The sequence below is a fragment of the Marmota monax genome, unplaced genomic scaffold (genome assembly GCF_021218885.2).
Source record: "Marmota monax isolate L192 unplaced genomic scaffold, Marmota_monax_Labrador192_F-V1.1 WCK01_AAM20220418_F8-fsc00035, whole genome shotgun sequence".
In the NCBI taxonomy this organism is placed as follows: Eukaryota; Metazoa; Chordata; class Mammalia; order Rodentia; family Sciuridae; genus Marmota; species Marmota monax.
Genome location: NW_026691961.1, coordinates 15,704,973 through 15,724,680, shown reverse-complemented (window position 1 = coordinate 15,724,680; position 19,708 = coordinate 15,704,973). Strand labels below are relative to the sequence as shown.

Here is a 19,708-nt window from a genome sequence, read left to right as displayed (position 1 = left end):
AACAGGCCATTTCCAGGACTGGCGCTGGTTCAGGACGACCAGGAGAGTTAGGGATGAGCTGGCTTCCAGGAGGCGGAGCCACGAGCTCTGGGAGGGAGGCTTCTTGCCAGCCCAGGTGAGCGGCCCCACCAAGGCTGGGCAGAGCGATTCGGTGACTGCTCGAGCCCTGGCACAACCTGGGGGTGGGGGAGTGCAGGGCTGCAGGGTGGTGCAGGGCTGCGGGGAGGGGGCATTCAGCACCCCCCCCCCCCAGCACACAATGTGTGAGGCAGGGGCATCCAGGAAGTCCAACCTCTCTCAGAGGAAGTGCCCAAAGTGGAGAGGCGAGGTGGCTTTTCCTTAACTCGGGAACAGGGGTTCGGTGTGCACGGCAACTTACGAAGCTCAACTCCATGCATCCTGGCAGGGGAAGAGCGAGAGCGCGGGCAGCAGCCTGAGGACGGCTGACCTGTGCGCCCCCGGCCCCCCCCAGTGCCTGCCTGCTGCCTGGCAGGATCCCCCAGGGGAAGAACTGGCTCTGCACACGAAGCCACCTGCCCCTTCCTCCTCTGAGGACGGGTGTACTGCAGCCCTGTGTGGTCCACCTGTGTGGACCTCACGGAGGACTGTGGGCTCTTGTGAGGGGACTTGGACAGCACCTGCTTTCTAGCTTAGGGGCTGACCTCAGGACTTGGAGGTGCGAAGTCTTCAGGGACGCTGTCTTGGCCCCACGACAGATTTCAGTGGTCATCCCCGCCAAGCCAGGGCTTTCTTGCCTCAACATGGCCTGTATTTGGGATCCTAGGTGACAACAGCTCGGCGAGGCGGGGGAGAGGCTGGCGTTCCCTGGTTCTGTCCCTCCCTGTGGGGCAGGAAGGCTGGAGGATGAGGGCGGGCTGGAGAGGAGTGGGGTCTGTGAGAAGGCCAGTGCCGGGCAGGAGGCAGGAGGAGTCCCGGGAGAGAGAGTGGGTGTAGGGGACAGCCCTCTCCTGAGGAGGCCTTCATAAAGGTCACACTGTCTGTCGCTGGTTCAGCCTCCCCAGAGGTTTGTTTTGGGTGTTCTGTGGTTGATCTGATATCAGGGCTGGAAGCCAACCCTCCCCTCCTGAGGCCTGAGCAGCCACCAGGAACTCTGTCATCCCTAGGGGCCCTGGCTAGCGGTGGAGGTGGGAGTGTGGTGGGCGGGAAACCGGTGACTGGGGCAGAGGCAAGGAGCCCCATGTAGGCGGAGCCCCAGACAGCCTCACTGAGTGGGCCAGGGCGAGGGGCCAGGGACACCTCAAACTCTGCGTTAACCCTCAGCGGGCTCCCCCTGTGGCGCCCCTCACTGCCCTCTCCTCCCCGTCAGCTGCATGCTGTCAAGGAGGCAGCACCGTGAGGCAGAGCAGGGGTGGGCACTGTGAAGCCAGTGACAGGTGGAAATCTCCAGAACTCTGTGTGACTGGGGCAGCATGGTAAGGGACAAATGGGGGGCGGTGTCACATCATGCAGGGCTGTGCAGGTGACAGAGGCCTTGGGGCTGACCTTGAGACGGGAAGTCAGCACCCCTGAAGGTCCTCACATGTGCTTTGGGGGAGAAGGTGAGGTGGAGGCAGCTGTCCCTGTTCCTGAGTCCCGAAAGGGTGGAAGGGCCACAGGAAGAGGAGGGGCATTCTCCCTGACTGACCCCTGAACTGGTGGAATCTGCCAGAGCCTGTCGCGGGATGAGAAGCAGAGAGGAGACAAGCTACAGAAACCCAGGAGGCCTGGCTCACCGACGGCAGGACGGCTGCATCGTGTCCCCCCAACAGCCCGCAAAGTCAGCTAGGGAGGTCAGAGGGCAGGGAGGCCAAGAAGCAGGCCGGAGGTGGTGCCCGACGGTGCCAGGACTGAGGCTCAGCTGATGGCGGGGCCGGTCCCTGCTCCTGGCAGCTCCACGGTGCAGCTGCATCCAGAACCATCCACAGCCCAGGGCTGTGACGCGCCTCAGAAGATGTCACTCTGGGCAAATCTAGGCCACCAGATCCCTTCCTGAGAATCCAAATCATGGCCCCATTTTCAAATGTGTGAAGGACTGGGCTTTGGAGAAAATACTCAAATTGCAGAATCTTTAGCAGAAACAATAATTTTTATGCTAAGAGGGGGAAAAGCTCAAAACCCTGTCTTTCTGACTCCAATGCCTCATCTCCCCAATGCACAGGATAAACGCTAGGAATTCTGCTTTGTAGAGGAAAAAATGTCTGTCCTATGAGAACTGTCCCAGGCCCACGTCAATACGCAGCCAACAGGAGGGGCAGAGGCATCGGGTGCCCTTGTGATCTCTAATGCAGCTCAATTATGATCGCAAGTTTATAAAACAGGCAGGGATTACAGGAATATACATTAAACCACATCAATGAATGCTACTGAGGGAAAAAAAAAAACAGATCCAGCAGACAGGTACCAATCAAATAATCAATACGCAGGAAACAGCTACATCACCCTGCTTTAAAAGAACCAAATAATGCTGCAATTGGATTTACTTAAAAATTTTCCACTTGAACAAAACTGACAGCTGTATTATAATCACATTTCCAGTCAGTTTATAAGACACAAATCTCATTTCTCCATTTCTGAAAAGTGGCCAGCAGCGTTACTCACCCGGCACGCGGAGAAGCCCGATCTGTGAGGGCCACCAACTCCTGCTTCCTGCTCCTCAGAGTCAGTGGTCTAAGTCAAACGTGACTTTCTCCTGGTGCACCCAGCTCAGAGCCCCAGTTTCCAAATGGCACAAGGAAGGGGGCAAAGACTTGGGGAGGCAGGCTGGGGAATTCTAACTCAGAGCAGCAAAATGATCTGGGGGTAGCTCAACTCTTGAAATGAAGATCATCTACGCGTTTAAAAAACAAGGTGGGTCGAAGATTTTGGGGATATTTCATTAGCCAGGGCTTTGATGTGGGGGGTGGGGAGCTGGCACTGGGAACTCTTCAAATGTACACAATGAAGGACCAACATCATTCTGTAACTCACACTCTGATTGCCTTGAATTACTCAAGACCAAGTTTAGAAATGCCGCTGGAGTTTATAAATAGCTAAAGTGGCTGCTGACACCTGAATCAGTTCAATGCGACAAGCCTCTTCCGCGAGTCAGCTCTGTGCCATGCATGGGCACCGGGACCCACTCACAGGGGGGCAACTAGTTGGAGATGCACCGCCCACAGGGAGTGGAGCTGGACAGCGACGCAGGCGAGGTGACAGAGGCAGGCTGGCCACGTCCAGGAGCTACACACAGCACCACAGCCGGGAGGGTGCACATGAACCAGGACACGGGCAGAGAGGGAGGGCGGAAGTCTCTAGGGACAGGCTCAGAGGGCCTGGCGGGGGCGGGGGTGGGGGTGGTGTGCAGCTGCTAAGGCTGATCGCTGGGAAGCCCCTGATCGTGGGGCGGGAGGGGGTCAAGAGTCACTCCAAGGTGGCAGGTCGGGGGAGGCCCACCAGGGTGCTCTACTGAACATCTCCGTTTGCAGAGGCCTGTGTGGGCTGTGCCTCCTTCAGAGACAAAAACACAGGTGGGGAGCGCAACACGAGGAGCCACCAAAGCACACTGTTCTCGGACACCTGCGTGCTGGCCTCTCTGGTTTCGTGTTAACAACACTGGTCCACTTTGGCATTGGCACTGAACAAACCACTTCTCCAGGGCCCCCGCGTGGATGCTTGAACTAAAGCACCCCGAGGCGCTCTCAGGGTCTGGCTGCAGCCTCTCCCCCACGGCCGGCGGTTTCGGTTCTCCAGCCAGCACCCACCTTCCTCAAAGTTATCTTTCCAAGAAACTCATCTGATTACTGAGCCTGTGTGACCTCTTCCACTCTCCAGTGTCTCCTGGACAGGAACAGTTATGGGCTTTGCTCTGTCAGAGGCCTACAGAGACTCTCTCAGTGTCAACCCAAGTATCTCATGCCCAGCGTCAGTCACACGGGGACAGCAAGGACGGTTTATCCCAAGCCTTCATCCACCCAAGGGGATGCTGACCATTTCCCAAAGATGCTCTTTTAATCTACAGAAGAGCCCCAAAGCAGGAGCGATGGGCTGCATTCTACAGAGAGAGGAGGAGGAGAGGTGAACGAGCTTCCCAATGTCACACAGCGGGGATTCAAACCCAGGTTCTTCTAAACCTAGGGCCTGAGCATTATGGTCCTCGATTACAAAATGTTAGATTTTTAAGGACCTGATCTCCTTCTTGCCCCCTCCTTAAGCTTTTACTTTGAAAAAGTTTCAAACTTCCAGAAAAGTTTAAAGAACAGGAAAGTGAACACACTTTTATTTTCTGAGTCATTCCAAAGCGTTTGTATCGGACGCTTGACTCCTAAACATTTCAGCCTGGACTGGCCAAGGAGGCCTTGCGAGGACTCACTCTCTCACCCAACCATCCGGCACAATCACACCCAGCAAATGAAATGCTGATCTCAGTTACACAAATCCACATGCAAACTCTCAATCTCCAGAAAAATTTCCTAAAAAGCTACTTTTTAATTTTCTCAATCCAAGATCTGATTCACGTTGATGGTTAGCGTGTCCCTCTACCTTCAAAATCAAGAAGAGGACCCCGCTTCCCACGCCCTTTTGAGGGGTGTTCTTCCAGGACGATTTCTCTGCTTGGTAGAATTAGCTCCACACTCGGCCTGCTCCTCTCCGCCTTCGTTGTGCGGGGGACGGAGCCCGGGCGTGTGCATGCCAGGCCAGCACTCGACCGATGAGCGACAGGTCTAACGTCCCGTCAGCTCTCTTCTGGCTTTGTTTTTCACTGTCTTCACTATTTGTGCTGTTTTATCATTTTCACCGGGACCATGACAATGACAGGGCCAACCCAGGGAGGGGACTTTCCAGAACTGACGGGACCAGGCTGCCACTGGCCCTCCGAGACAGATCAGTGAGCTCACTTTCTCCCACACTTGGAATCGCACCACTGACCCGGAGACCAGTTGCCCGGCGCTCGATGCTTCCACTCTGCCTAAAAGCTGGTCTGCGAGGGAGCTGGCGGCGCAGACAGGACGTGAGCAGCTGGGGAGATGGGGGTCCTGCACGGGCTTCGGGGACCCTCCTGCTCACACTCATCCACGTCAGCAGTGAAGGAGGATGAAGAAGGGGACCTTGGCTGGATCTCGAACGTGGCCGAGAACGTGGAGGACGGGCCTCGCGTGAGCTTCCGTGGCCTTCAGAGCCCTGCAGTGCTTGCTCTGGGGAAGGATGGATTTGGGGGGACAGGGGGTCCCTGAGGTGTCTGAAGAAAAACAAGGAGGCAGGTAGGGAGGTGGTCATGGTGCTGCTCAGCCTCGAGGGTCAGCGCTCTGCTCTTTATCGGGAGGGGGCTGGAGGGTCACTTGGAACAAAGACAGCCCTGGCTTCCCGTCTGCACTGAAGGCGCAATGGTGCAGGCCAGGCTGAGGAGGAGCGGCGCCAGGCAGGGGCGGCTCGGAAGAGGCCACTTCAGCACCCGGGTGAAGGTGGTGGCCGTTCAAACCAGGGTGCTCGGGGAGAGTGGGGAGGGAGCTCAGGCCTGGTGGCGCTCGGCGGCAGCAGAAAGAGGAAGCTAAGGATGAGCCCCAGGTTGTGCCTCCAGATCAGCTGCGAGGGGAGGGCTGCCGGGCGGTTCTGCGGGGAAGACCGAGTTCTGACCTGCCATTAAAGCACAGTATGTGGCTTGGTCACCTGTGCTATCTCTAGACAAGACGGTCCCTCACTCTGAGATGGCGTTCTACCTACTTGCCTAACACTAAACTCCTTTCTTTTATGGAATAATAGTTCATAAATGCTTTTTAAATTTTGGTTATTACTAATTTTTCAGACATAGGGTCTCGCTATAGCCCAGGCTGGCTTTGAACTCCTGGGCTCAGACAATCCTCCTACCTTGGTCTCCTGAGTACCTGGGACTATAGACACACACCACCCTGACCATAAATGCCTTCATTAAAAGTGAATAAATAAATAAAGTCTGCTTGGTTAAAGAACAAGGTGGCAATTCTACCTACCTTTTGTTTTGAGACCTTCCTGGGCTGTGGACTCCCAAGGTCCTAGGACGGATATCTCCAGCCCCAGGACGGGAAGTGTCCAAATCTAGGAAAGCCATCAGACACCCAGCCCAGACCTGCCGACTTGTAGGCAATTCTCTGGAGGCTCTGCACCTTCTCTTATGGACCACACAACGAAGGGACCGACAGTCTTCCCTGGGTTAAAGCAGGTAGAAGTGGAAATGTCTCCCACCTGTGGGACGGTTGCAGATGTCTCAGTCAATGGAAAAGGACACAGGCATAACCTGGACGGTTCTCAGACCTACGAAGTGATGCGGGCACTGCTGCCGAGGGGCCACGGCTGGGGCTTCCTGCCTGCCCTCGAGTCTCCTTGAGCTCCCTCCCAGCACCCTCACCTGGCCACGTTCCCAAGCTCCAGCTGTGCCAGGCCCTGTTCCGAGCACGACGCGCACACTGCTCACTCAGCTCTTCCGAGACTGTCCTACAGAAGGGAGGCACCAGGAGAGGAGGCGGCTCGCCCATGGGGACACAGCAGGCTGGGGCTCTTCAGTCCTGCACGCTGAGCCCACACGCAGACCTCACCTGGGACCCCTGACCTGGCGATGCCAGCTCCAGAGGTGGAGTGCACTTTGAGGCCAGGGGTCCCTGTGGGAAAGCCTGAGTCGACTCTTGGCTCCTCCTGGCCACTGCCCCATTGTTCCCAGCATGTTGGCCACACCCACAAACAGCTCAAGGAATGAATGGGTTTTCATTGAAGGGGTTTGCGGGTCGATTTTGTAAAAATCAGAACACAAGACTCCACACGCATGCAGGACATGCTCTGGCCGCAGCTGCGTGAACGTGAGTGCCCGCGTGAGTGCCCGCGTGAGGGGGCAGAAGGAAACGGAAACGCAACATGCCCGGCGGCCTGCTGTCTCTGTAGGGCGTCTGGAAAATGGGCACATTTCTTCAGTACGGGGATGGCTTGTGGTATCTGGGAACAGGCAGGAGCCTGGGGTTCCTCCTCAAAGGCTATTTGTCCTTAGAGGACTCACCAGTAGTGAGTCACACGGCCTCCAGCCCAAGCCACTGGAGCTGCCTTTCCTAACCCCCAACAGTGCCACCACACAAGCGATGGACTGGCTCGAATACTTCAGGGTACAGCTGTGGTTCAAGAAAGGAGGAGGTCCTCGGTGCGCAGCCGCCCGACAGCCCCTCGTCCAGCTCTTCAGCGCAGCCGGGCGGCTCTCACGGAACACTTCCTTTGGACCAAGCTCAGCGCTGCGTGCTTGACACACATGATGCTCCCAACAGCTCTCCCTAGAGGGTCTCCTAGAGCCATTTTAAAGGCAAGGCCACTGAGAGTCACAAGCATCAAGACCCTGGGAAAGTCACAAAGCTCATCATTTCCAATCACACCAGAGGTGGTCAAATCGCCTGTCCATGGGCCAGGCAGAGAGCACACGGGTGGAAGAACATGGGCCCTACCTCCAGGGGAAGCTCCCGTCCCCACATTCAGCCCAAAGCAGCAACCAGGGCTGGGGGCACTTGGGGTCTGCAAATGGTGGCGACCAATTCAATTAAAGAGAGTAGGAAAGAGTCCTTGTCTGGTAGGGAAGTATTCAGAGATGCAATAACATCACACCTTCTGTGTGCTTGGTGCACTGAGTGGGCGGGCTGTCTCAGAAAGCATGATGGTGGGAAGAGAAAACACAATTTTGCAAAATGGTCAACAACCGGGAGTCTAAGAGCCGGCGTGCGGAGTCAGGGCGCTGTTCTCTCTGAAACACACCTGTCCCACCTGGTCCCCCTCCCTCCTTCTCTGCCCCTCCCCTCCCCTCCCCTCCCCTCCCCTCCTCTCCCTCCTTCAGCAGGCTCAGCCAGCTCGTGGCCCTCCCGCTGCCTCCTCTCCACCAAAACCCAGGACAGGCTTCCCTTCAAGCATCACCAGGGTGCTTCTTTCCTAAGTGGGGACATCTTTGCTGCTCCATGGCAGAGGCCATCTTTTGTGCCAAATGCTTGAGCTGACCAGCCTGGGCTGGTTGCTGGGGAGTGTGCTCACACTGAGGTTTCTTATCAAGTGCAAGGAGGTCAGTAAATACTGCTCCATGCCACCGTTCCTGCCGCGTGGAGCCGGGTTCTTTAAGCCCACCAACCGTACCGAAGGCGATACCAGCTGACCAGCCCCAGACACCTCGCCCTGAGCTGGCTCCTTACCCCACAGACAGATGAGGCGTGCCCACTTCCAGCCATCCTGCCTCCCGGCATGCTCCACAGTTTGACACACAGAAGGCATTTTGTGCATTGAAAAGTAACGGTGATTTTTAGCCCATGGTAAGTGAGGAGCTCTAGTGTTTACAAACAAAATAGCCCTTTTTACAGTTGAAAGCTCCAAAACTTCAAACTTCCTCAAATTGAGGGTAGAAGCTGGAGGGCTGCCCTGCGGGCCTGGGAGATGTGCCCCTGCCCAGCCCGTCTAGCACAGCCTAATTAAATCCACACACAGAGTACCTCCTGGCTTTGGTTGTTTTAAATTGTAACCACTTCTATGGGACCTGCAGAGAAGCAATCGAGCTACTTCTGCCCAGTTTGATCAAACCGCATTAGATTCGTTTTTTTCCTTTTTCTATCATTTGCATATTTCTTATGTGGTTGGGTGGCCAAATCCAACCAGCTAGGATCCAGGCAGGGTCCCTGGATTTGGCTGCCAGTAACACAATCCCAAGAAAACAAAAAACGCCAACCAACAACACATGCTCTTATTTTAGTATCATGTGCTTTTAAAATCCATAATCCCAGTATTTTCTGAACGCCACCCTCTTCAGCAAAAGACATAATTTGCAATCAGGCTGGGTAAAGACAGACAGCCATTACTTTCTTAATGGCCAACTACCCAAAAAGGCTCAGTTAAGTGATCTCAACTAGCAATCTAATCAATTAAAATTGATAAGTGAAATACTTTTAACCTTTATTTCAGCAGGCCATTCCTAGGGGGAGGAGAGAAGGAATGTGAATTCCCAGCATAAAATTTAATTCCATTTCACGGATGAAAACATTCTCAGTGCTGCTGGAAGGCCCCTTAAAGCAAGCTGTTTCCCTTCCTCTCCTGGATCAAAATGAGAAAGACTGGCTTAAGATCCTCTCCAGCCGGCTCCATCAATTCACAGGAATCACTGTGGCCATTTCTCAATGGACAAAGGGCCAAAGGAGATGGGCGCAGAGAGGTCAGGGATTCTTTGTTCTCCAAAGAAAGGGCAAGATCACAGACCATGAACCAGAGGGAGGCCAGAAAGAAGGAATCAGACGGGTAACAAGCACAGCGCTCACGGAGGACTGTCGGTGTGTGGGGCAGCGCGACACACTCTTTATGGCGAGGCGGCCTTTAACTAGCAGGTCCCACCACCTACAGCCTGCTGAGTACAGTTGTGTGCGAGGTATGACACCTGCTCATCGCACGTCATATCACACTTCCCTGGCTCCTCAGAACAACCTGTAGTGTAAGAACGGCCAACCCCAGTGTGTGGGCATGGGGTGCTGGGGACTGTACCCAAGGCCTCGCAAATGCTAGGCAAGCGCTCCACACGGAGCTACACCTGAGCCCTGACGGTCCCCCCACTTTACAGGTGGGGAAACGGGCTGTGGAGGTTTTGGTCATCTGTTTAAGGAGGTGCACAGCAGGGCAGGGCTATCAGTCACAAAAGATAGTACTTAAGAATCCGTATCATGATCTTACTGAACAGGTTAGCCAAAACCTTCTGAACCATACACTAAAGTTTGCCAGATTTTGCTGTGAATAAACTATATCCCAATAAACTGATTTAAATCAGTCAATAAAGTTACCTTAAAATAACAATGCCATCACCTCAGACAATGGCCACCCATTGTTGCTGCCTGCCCAGCCCCCACCTCCTCTTTAGGGTCACTCTTTGTGGGTCCCTCCTTCCTAACGCCCAGGCTAGGGAGTTCTGAAGGAACGGCCCACCCTCCCAGCTCTGGGCTGGCTGTGTGACCCGCTGAGACAGTCAGCGTTGCACATGCTCTGAGCACGCCTGGCTCAGGAGGGCTGCGACCTAAGCCAGAGCAGCGATGGCTCCACCCCAGGCTTCTGTGACGTTTGGAGCTGCTGAGCTGCTGCAGCAAGCCTTGGGCTGCTAGTGGCTGTCCTGCCGCCACCTGGTGAAAGCCCTCCTGGGGAGGAGAGCCCAGGGTCAACAGGGCTGCTTCTCAGGCTGGGATCCCAGCAGCGTGGGAGGCTGAGGCAAGAGGATCACGAGTTCAAAGCCAGCCTCAGCAAAAGGCAAGGCTCTAGGCAACTCAGCGAGAACCTGTCTCTAAATAAAATACAAAACAGGGCTGGGGGTGGGGCTCAGCGGTAGAGCACTCCGCGGTAGAGCATGTGCAAGGCGCTGGGTTCCATCCTCAGCACCACATAAAAATAAAAAAATAAAGATACTGTGTTCGACTACGGGGGTGGGGGGGCTGCTTCTTGGTGGTATTGAGTGCTCAGAGCCAGCTGTGCCTTACCACAGAACTACTCCTGGATTTTCCAGATCATCAGCCAGTTCTCCGGCCTTACTCCATGAGCAGCCTAATTTTCCACCGCTTACGATTCCGTACTGGTGATATGCTGTAACGCTTTTCATAGAAAACCGTGTTGTCCTTCAGTGTGCGCATGCCCCGTGGTGGAAGGAGGAAAAAGAAAGCTTCAAGGAGATGGGTTCTGGCCTCTACACGCTGTCTCCTTTAAATCTCTGCCTCATATTGCAGATGAGAATACTGAGGCCCTGCCAGGTCCAGTGAGCAGCCTGAGGTCACGGCTGAGCACGTGGTCCTTCGGCCTCCCGAGCCTCACCCTCACCTGAACACTGCTGACCTGCTTCCTTTCTGTAGGAGCAGAGTCCTTCCCTCATGGACGACGCAGGAAGCCCAGACACAACACTAGTCAAAGCCATGCCGGGCTGGTGTTCGGAGGGCAGGGGCCCTGTGTTCCAGAGAGCAGAACCTGCAGACTGACATCTACGGGCCTAGAACCTGCGGCCCTTATCTTCAAAACTTTCAGGTGACAAGCATGCACTGGCTCACAGGCACAGGTCGGTGGCAGTACATGAGGTAGGCCCCGCACCATCCTCACACAACGAGGTGTGACTGTGTCCCCACCCCCTGGGCCGACTCACTCAGGTCCAGGACGTCGTCGGTCTTGATCAGGTCCTCCTCCCGGGTCAGCGGCAGCTGGGTCTCCGGCTCCCCTCGCAGCTGCAGCGACAGGGAGCGCAGCGTGAAGAACACCCGGATGGCCTGCACGAGAGAGCAGAGGGGGCTGCAGACGTCCCAGCGAGGGGCACCCAGAGAGGGGCACCCAGCGAGGGGCAGGTCACCCGTGGCTACGGAGAAGGGAGAACCACACAAAGCAGCGCCAGGCCACCGTCACAGCAGAAACCAGTTCAGAGGAATAAGCGGACTCCAGGCCAAGGGCCATGCGCTTCCTCTAGAGAGGAAAACGGAGAAGAGGCGGGAGAGGCGGAGCTCAGGAAAATGAAGGCAGCCGGGGAGGAAGGGGAGCGCTGGGGAGGGTCCTGGCTAGGTCCCACGGCGGGCACACGAGGACGCGCCACAGCACACGCCGCCACCATGTGCAACTACAAAGCACTGACAGAAAGACAGGGGGAAAGAGACAGGTCACCCCCGTGTTCAGGTCTGGAGCACCTGTCACCTGCCAGGACTGACTCTCAAGAGTCACATGACCTGGACGCATATTCTGCCCCCGCAGTCACCACCCGAGACAGGCAACTGAGACTCAAGGAGGTGACAGGAGCTGCCTATGGCACGCCCCTAAGGAGGGCTGGAATCCAGGCCTGTTCCAGTGACACCGCAGGCTATGGAGACCCACCCGGCTCGGGAGAGCCTTTCGAGGTCCTCCCCACCGAAGCAGGAGCGGGGAGCCGAGCAGGGAGATGCACGTGGTCTTCAGAGACAATTAAAATCCTGGCTCTGTCCTCCAGGGACAGTCCCTCCACGGTAGCCCCTTGGCTTACGGTGGGGACTGTGCTGCTGACAGGGCTAAGGCCTGGCCCCGGGAAGGTGTGCACTGATACTCCTGAACCTGCCAGCACAGGATTCCCGATCCAGGCCGGGCTGCTGGTCAGAGTCCAGGGTGGCCGCCAGGCATCTCCAGAAAGGACAACAAGGCAGAGTCCCGGAAGCCAGTGAGGTCTGCAGAGAGCAGCCTTCAGCCTGCCACCTGGGCCAAGAAGCATGAGGCAGTCCCCAAGAAACAGCACCTCCAGGCTGCTCCCCCCGACATGGAATGACACGCCCAGCGGGGGACAGACAGGTCTGCCCTGGACTCCCAGCTCCACTGTGCTGGGCAAGGCCCCTGACTCCTGTGGGCCTCATTTTCCTCATCAGGGACGTGGGCACAGCAATCTCTAATGTCCAGGGCCATGGACAGCCCTGAGATAAACGCTGGACAGGAACAACCAGCACAGCTCTCCAAACAGGGGCAGCCATCCACCCACTTAACAGATGCCACCGGGACACAGAGGAGGATGAAGGGACAAACCACTGTCACCACAGGTGACCTGCACAAAGTTGAACTCCAGCAGGCCTCCCACAGATGCTGAGAAGGACAGCCCTGGCCCACGTGAGGTGCCTCCCAGGTCTTACACGGCCTCGTCAGGTCCTGGGCATGAGGCTGCTCGTCTGCCCACTTCCTTGCTCCTGGGTCCTGCCTTGGTCCCCACCTGGTGGGACACCTTGGACCAGTCTCCTGCGGAGGACACTGGAAGGGCACTGCCCTCCTGAAGCACTGCATCTTCTCTGCGCAGCACAAAGCTCTGTGCTGCGGTGGCAGCGGTGGCAGCAGTGGCAGCGGTGGTGGCACTGGGGTCTGACCTGAGCTCTTAGCAGTACAGATTGTAAAGTACAGTTTCCATAAAGACAACTGTGAACTATCAGATTTGTCCCAAGAGGTGGAGTTCTGTTAAAAAATCAAAAGAGCTTACATTTACTAAGCACCTACTGTCTACCAGGGGCTGGGGGTACCGCCGTGAACTTCAAGGCCTCAGGGAAGAAAGAGAGCTGCGTGGGCAGAGTGACCTCAGGTCCCACAGATGCTAAGTGGCTGAGACTCAGCAATGTCAGGTGCGTGTGTCCCTCAGCCCTGTGCCAGCCCAGCATAGAAGGCTCAAGATGTGGGAGGTCACTGGGAACATATGGCAGTTTGAACTCTCAAATAAGGAGACATGACCTTGGGAATGTGGAGAGGGGAAGAAAAGGCCCAACCAGGCAGGTCCCACTCAAGGGGGCCTCATGTCCCTGGCCCCTCCTCCTGGGGCTCTAAAGGCGGACGCCAGCAGGACCAGAGTGGAGATGAGAAAGCAGAGGTGCACCACTGTCTCCTCCGCCCAAGCCTGGGGAAGCCGAGGCCGTCCAGCACACACGCAAGGAGCCTGGACCTGGCGCCCAACACAGGCCTCTTGGCAAGACATCTGCTTTTGCTCGGCAAACAACAAATGGAAGATATTTCCAGGAATACAAACAAAAAATAAAGCTACTTAAAATATAAAATACAACATAAAACATATAAAAGGAAATCCCACTACTTTTCCTAGTTTCTGCCCCAACTTCCAAGAGTAGAAAGAGTGCTCTTCAAAGTCAGGGGTGGGCGGAGGGGCAGACTCCCACAGGCAGGTGCTCCCTGGGGACAGAAGCCACCTCCCATGGGGGTCTATGAGGGCCTGGCAAGCATGTTGACCAGCGCCACGGTGCCCAAAACCCACCAAGAATGATGGGCCACGAGGCTGAGGGTCACACACTCCACGCCACCACCTCCTGGAACAGCAGCACTCTGGTCACCGCAGCCTGCCGGGGACCGTGCGGGCTGTGCGGTGTCCCCTCCTCAGGCCTTCTAACAACCCTGCGTGGCTCCCATCTTACAGACAGAGAAACCAGCGCTCAAGGATGTTAGCTCCTGCCCAAGGTCACTGGGTGCAAGACTGCCTTCTAAGTCTGTTCTTCCAACCATACTTCTTGGTCTTCAGAAGAGTCAAGCCAGGGCCTGGGACCCTGGTTTTATTGAGTGCTTCTCTTTTCTTTTTGCTGAATAAAGATGCAAGCTTAAAAGCATAAAAGAGAATAATAAATTATTATTCTTTCAGGTTTTTTCATAGAATACCAAGGAGGACAGATTCACTTTTGAAAAGCAGGGCCAGCCAACCAAGCTCAAATCTGAACTGCGTTCTCCTGTTTCCTCGCTTCAGTGAATCTGGAGGAAAACCCTGGCAAGCGCAGTGCTTCCGGGGAAGGAGTCCAGGGAGCAGGGGCGGGAGGCGGATCTGGAGTCAGACAGACCTTGGCTCAAGCTGGGCCTTTAGGTGAACACACGGATTCCCTGAGGCCCGCTAGTGCTCCGGAAATGGGGTGCCGTGAGGCGTGAGAGTGGAGGGGCAAGGAGAGGGGCAGAGGTGTGCCCAGCATAGATGGGGGTGGCCCTGGCTCAGCTCTCAACCCCTCTGTCCCTGCTGTGTGAGTGAGGCGCTCAGTGTAGGCGACAGTCACTCAGATTAGAAGCCTACCGAGGCCACGGAAATGGCTGTGAAAGTCAGTCATCGCTAAGGAAGTGCTGAGGCAGTTTAAGAGGAGTGCGACCCACGGAAAAGCAACGTGGCAGTGTGCAGGGGCACAAAAAGACGTTCACACCCTCCGAACCAGAAATGCCGTCTCTGGGAACTTATCCCAAAGAAACATGCAAAAGAAAAAAGAGGCTGTATTCATGAAGCAGCTCATAACAGCTCAGTTGAAAATAATGTAACAGTGAAAGCAACCAAAATGCCTACTAGCAGGAAAATGCCTAAGTAAACTATGGCAGAAGTTGCCAAAAAGCCTTTATGCAGTCACAAGACAGCCGTTTACGGCCACTGTCCCATGGGCTCCGGGTGCCGCTGGTGGGGGGGCACTCGCCCAGCACGCGGAGGCTCCGGGTTCCATCCAGCACCGCAAAACAAGCAAGACCAAAACTGCACTGTGACAAACCTTCCTGTGCTACATGGAAAGCGTAGAAGGGGGCAGGGGACACAAGCAAGGCCAGGGCTCACTTCTGCCACCTTGAGAAGACAGTGCATGAGCAAAAGCGGCAGGAGACACAGGATCTGCCCACCCCTGCTTGGTCACGGAATCTGGGAGCTCTTCCCCGAGACTGGAAATGTTGGGCTGTCACTGCTCTTCTTCTCTGTCACACAGCCAAAGAGTAAAGCAAAAGGCCCCACATGCTCAAGGTCACTGGTGACAAACACGAGACCTGCTGGGTCGACGAGGGGACAGGGAGAGACGCGGGACGGTGGGCCAGCACTCCTGCGCTCCCCGCTCCGAGCTCACGGCAGGAAGAGGGCAGAGCGGGGCTCGGAGGCCTACCCCTTTCCTCCAGCAGTAAGCCTCAGGCCGTCTGTGGGCCGCGTGTGGACTGTGGCGCACAGCGGCCTCCGGAGGAACTCCCTGGGGCACTCCCCACAGGGACTGACCCCTGATGTGGGTGAACTTCCCCCTCAGCTCTGCCCAAGATCCCACACAGCACCTGAGAGGACCTGCCAAGATGCCAATCACCTGCTGACCGCACGACATAAAGAAGCAAGACTCCGCCCTTGAAGCCTGACCCCTGCCTTTGATGTACCCCTTAAATAAACCACCAGAGCCAAGTTGTCTTTGTCTAGTTCAAGAGCCATGTGGACTCTCAGGGGCTTTGCTTTTATAAATATATTTCTGAGTGTCTGTGTTTTAGTATTTGTTAATTATTAGAGATATTAAGATTTAGGGTGGCCATTTAGGGTGGCTTGGACTCCTCTGGGCAGAAGAACCCCCCAAATGAGACGTGACCGTCTTCCCTCCCCCAAAAGGTTCAGAAGGCTGGAGATCCTAGCCTTGCCCTCCCGGGGGCCAAGTGCTTCACCTGTACAGCCCACACCCAAGCGCCCACTGTCTGCCAGCTGCTGGGCCGCTCGCTTCTCAGCTGCACTCTCATCTCCTGAGGGGAAGAGCTAAGGGGCAGGGTCCCTGAGGAACTTCAGGATCAGGGAGGTTAAGAAACGTGCTCGAGGTCACACAGCTAGTGTTGGGGTTTGGGCCATGGATGCTCTGAGGCATGAACTTGCATTCTTTCTTAGCAGCCTCTCTCAATTGCCCCTATGTGCAGGGTGGCTCCGGCCCAGTTCAAAGTTCTGCGGGAGTGTTCCCATCAGACCCATGAGCTCCCGTGACCTTTCTTCATCATGAACTTCCCCTTGAGGCTGGCGTGGCTCAGGGGCACTCTTGCTGTTTTGGTCTGAGCACCTCCTGTCCCTGGCATCTTGCACATGCCTGGCACCTAGAAAAGGCTCAACAAATATGTCGAGTGAAAGAATGACTGGGGTAAGTCATGAAGGGCAAGGGGAGGACGGCGGATAGCCAGGTGCCTCTCCAGGCCTGCCCCCCCCCATCCTCTGCCTCCACTGGTGCTCCTGGGACACGCGGCCCTCTCTGGCACCTCAGGACTCTGCATGGGCTGTTCCCCGCCTGGAAAGTGCCTCCTTTAACTCTCCTGGCTCCTCTTTGTCCTTTGGGCTCTACTCTGAAGTACCTCTGCAGAGCAGCTTTGGCTGCTCCCGCTGCTAAGAGCCTCCTGTCACTCAGCCCACGCCCTATCTGGCCACAGCTCCCTGCAGCCTTGACTGCAGCCTGCCATCCATCCTGCTACCAGGGGCTTGTTAACAGAGTTCACCGCCAGGTGATGAGAGGATTCCAGGAGGCAGGACACCTGTCCTGTCACTCCTGCGCGCCAGGCACAGCCCAGCATTTTTGGCATGTGGGAATCCAACGCCTCTTTGACGGATGTGTGAATCAATACTCGACAACTTAGGAGAGATTCACCAGTGAGGGCTGCTTGAACTATCTGATGAGTCCTTGAGGAAAATAAAGGGTGGATTTATGAAAAGGACCAGTCTCCTAAAAGTAAAGTCTATTTGGTAAAAAAAAAAAAAAAAAGACATTAAAGACACTGATTGAATCAAAAGAGGTGAGAAGGAATGTTCTTTGAATACAAGCAAAAACCCTGAAACAAACCCCTAAGCCCCTAGCTGCTTGCTAAAGCATATACTCAAACCCAAAGAACACTGCTACGTTCTGATTTCTGAAAGGGGCTTGGGGGTGGGGCGGCTAAGCTTCCAGATGATTCTAGACAGAAGTCTTGCAGTAGGAACTGGACTGAGACAGTAGCCAACACTCTCCTTCAAAACCGGATTCTTGAATCACAAAAGGACGCTTTGCCGTGGTGGACAGCTTTGCCTTGAGGGGTCTGCCCTATTTTAATATCCTCCTGCTACCACCCGGGGACTGGGGACTGGGGACTGGGGACTCTGGGGCTGCTTTGGTCGACTGGTCAGACATACAAGGCCTAACAAGAGATCCCAGGAAGTCCAGATGCCCCCAGGGCTCGATCTGCACTTCAGTTGGGCACTCAGGCTGTGCATTCCATCTGGGACAAGGGAGGCGGGTGGCCCGGCCCCAGGAACCTGCAACTAGATGAAATATGAGGGGAAGGGGAGGGAAAGAGCCAAGAGCACCAAGGACTTGACAGTGGCCTTTTGTGTGTCTGCCTTCCATGGACACCTCACATAGCTCTGGAGACAGGTGAAGAGACAATGGCCCACAGTGGACACACAACCTCCCCTAGGCCACAGACCTGCCTGCTCACCCTTGAATTTCTCCCATTGCCCTCTTATGGATAAGACCTTCTGCCCCAACCAAAGGCATGTGATGTCATTAAACAGAGCTAAGAAGTAACAGCCAGGTCCTCGCCAGGCTCCAAGGGCCCCCTGCCAGCACCCCCACCCCCCGGCCTCGTCCTTTTTCATAGACCTCAGGACGTGCCACTCCTCTCTGGGCCTTGTCTTCTCCCAGCTGCCCAGCCCTCTCCTGCACAGGTTTGGCTTAAGGGCCACCCCCTCTGGTGCCTGCTCCTCACCCCAGGTGGGATTAGGGACCCAGTCTCAAGCCACTTCAGTGCCGGCCCAGCACCTGGACCCTGCTGCCTTCCCCACCTTGCCCTGGGGGACTGGCTATGTTTGATGTCCTGTGTCCAGCTCAACCAGGGCTAGTGGACAGGATGATGGCTGCAGGAAGCAGCAGTGGGACAGAGTGCCTGAGCCTGGGCTCTGGAGGCCACGCTGCCTGGCCAGCTCCTGACTCCCGGGTGGCTTCGAGGACGCTGGCTCACCTTCTCGTCTCAGAAGCTCCCTCTGGGCAGTGGGGAAACAACAGTGGCCACCTCCGAGGGTGGGGGTGAATTAAATAAGGCAATCCATGTAAAGAAGTGCTACTGAGAGTTATTTTAGGGGCTGGGGCTCAGTGGTAAAGCACTTGTCCAGAATGTGTGAGGCACTGGATTCGAGTCTCAGCACCATAAATAAATAAATAAATAAATAATAAGGTTCCATCAACTAAAAAATGTTTTTGAAAAAAGTGTTATTTTGTAACAAAAGATGTTAAGAAGAGTAAGAGCCTGATCATCAAGGCCACAGCTCCCCATCTTCAGGCACTGCACCTTCCGCTTCAGGACCCGGAAAGGGCCTCTGAGCTCTGGGGACACTGGAGCCCCAGGCATGTGCGTCCCGTTGGTACTTGCCAGGGAATGCCCCTCAGGCCAGAGGCTGAGGGCAGCTGCCAGCCCCCAGGAGGAGCCCCCACGGTCTGTTACTCAGAACTCGTCTCCAGGAGCGCTGACACCAAGGGTGCCAGTGCACACAGTGCCCCACCAACAGAGCCACGGGCTGGCCAGCGGGCTGCAGTGCTTGCTGGAGCATGAGGAAGATGGGCATGCGCGGCCCGGCCAGGGTGGGTCCTGGGGCGAGGTCTGTGGGTTTGCTCAGACAACCGGAACTGTGGATCAACTCAAGACCCGCGGGCCCACTTCCTCTGCACCTCTCGGCCATAAAGACAAGAGCGCAGCTGGCGGGGGGGGGGGGGGGGGGGGGGGGGGGGGGGCGGCTGCAGATCCCTCTTGTCCGGGTGCACGCAGCAGGTCACTCCCACTTTCCAGACTCCCCAGGTAAACCACCTCTGCCACTGCAGGCCCACACAGATGGCCCCAGAAGATGTGGCTGATGACCAGAGTCAGGTGCAATGAGCTCCCCTAAGTCGCCCCCTGATGTTCCCGTCTCTGGGAGTGATTTTCTAGGAAAAGGCTGTGGTGCTTTCTAAGAAAGACACCGTGATCACAGGGGGAGATAAAGTACCATGAAGCCCTGCTGCGCCGCTTCCTAGAGCGCCACCACGGAGAAAAGTGCTGATAACGGAAGCGCACGCTCCAGCCACTTCTGAGAACTGATCTGCCCTCCACGCCCGCCTCTCCTCTCCACAGGCCCCCAGAATCATACTTTCACTTGCGTGTGCCTAGCCCCAAGATCTGTCAGATACCTTAACGGCACGCCATCTCTGGGGGTCCTGAGATCTCCGGGCAGCCTTCACGCCCAAATCACCTGCGCTGCAGGTTCCGAGCTCACCCATTGGTCTGCAGAAGCCCAACCTCCTGGCTTCCGCTCTGGGAGCTCGGGGCTCAGGCTGCGCTCTGCCGTGCCAGGCAGCGGGTGTGCAGCCCACAGTGCTGCCAGGGCCATGACGTTTTCAAGGGCAACTCCCTGGGGAGAGCATCGGCTGGTGGAGGTTCTCTCTACCCAAGACTGAGCTCACGTTCAACACAGAGTCTTGACTTGGACCACGAGATCTGTCCCTGCCCGCCTGGC

General features: G+C 56.0%; 1 protein-coding gene and 1 long non-coding RNA gene across 6 annotated transcripts in view; both read right to left on the bottom strand.

Moving 5' to 3' along the window:
- Positions 1-19,708, bottom strand: part of Clec16a (C-type lectin domain containing 16A) — a 176,648-nt gene that overhangs the window by 74,293 nt on the left and 82,647 nt on the right. For all 5 annotated transcript variants that reach the window (XM_046445555.2, XM_046445565.2, XM_046445581.2 and 2 more), the window contains exon 18: positions 11,117-11,237. In XM_046445555.2, the coding sequence (XP_046301511.1) occupies positions 11,117-11,237 (121 nt within the window). The remainder of the gene's footprint in view (positions 1-11,116; positions 11,238-19,708) is intronic.
- On the bottom strand, positions 4,227-7,751 carry LOC124093245 (uncharacterized). The gene is made up of 2 exons (XR_009226937.1): positions 6,359-7,751; positions 4,227-6,195 (listed from the first exon to the last, which is right to left on the bottom strand). It is a non-coding gene; the product is annotated as an uncharacterized LOC124093245 (long non-coding RNA).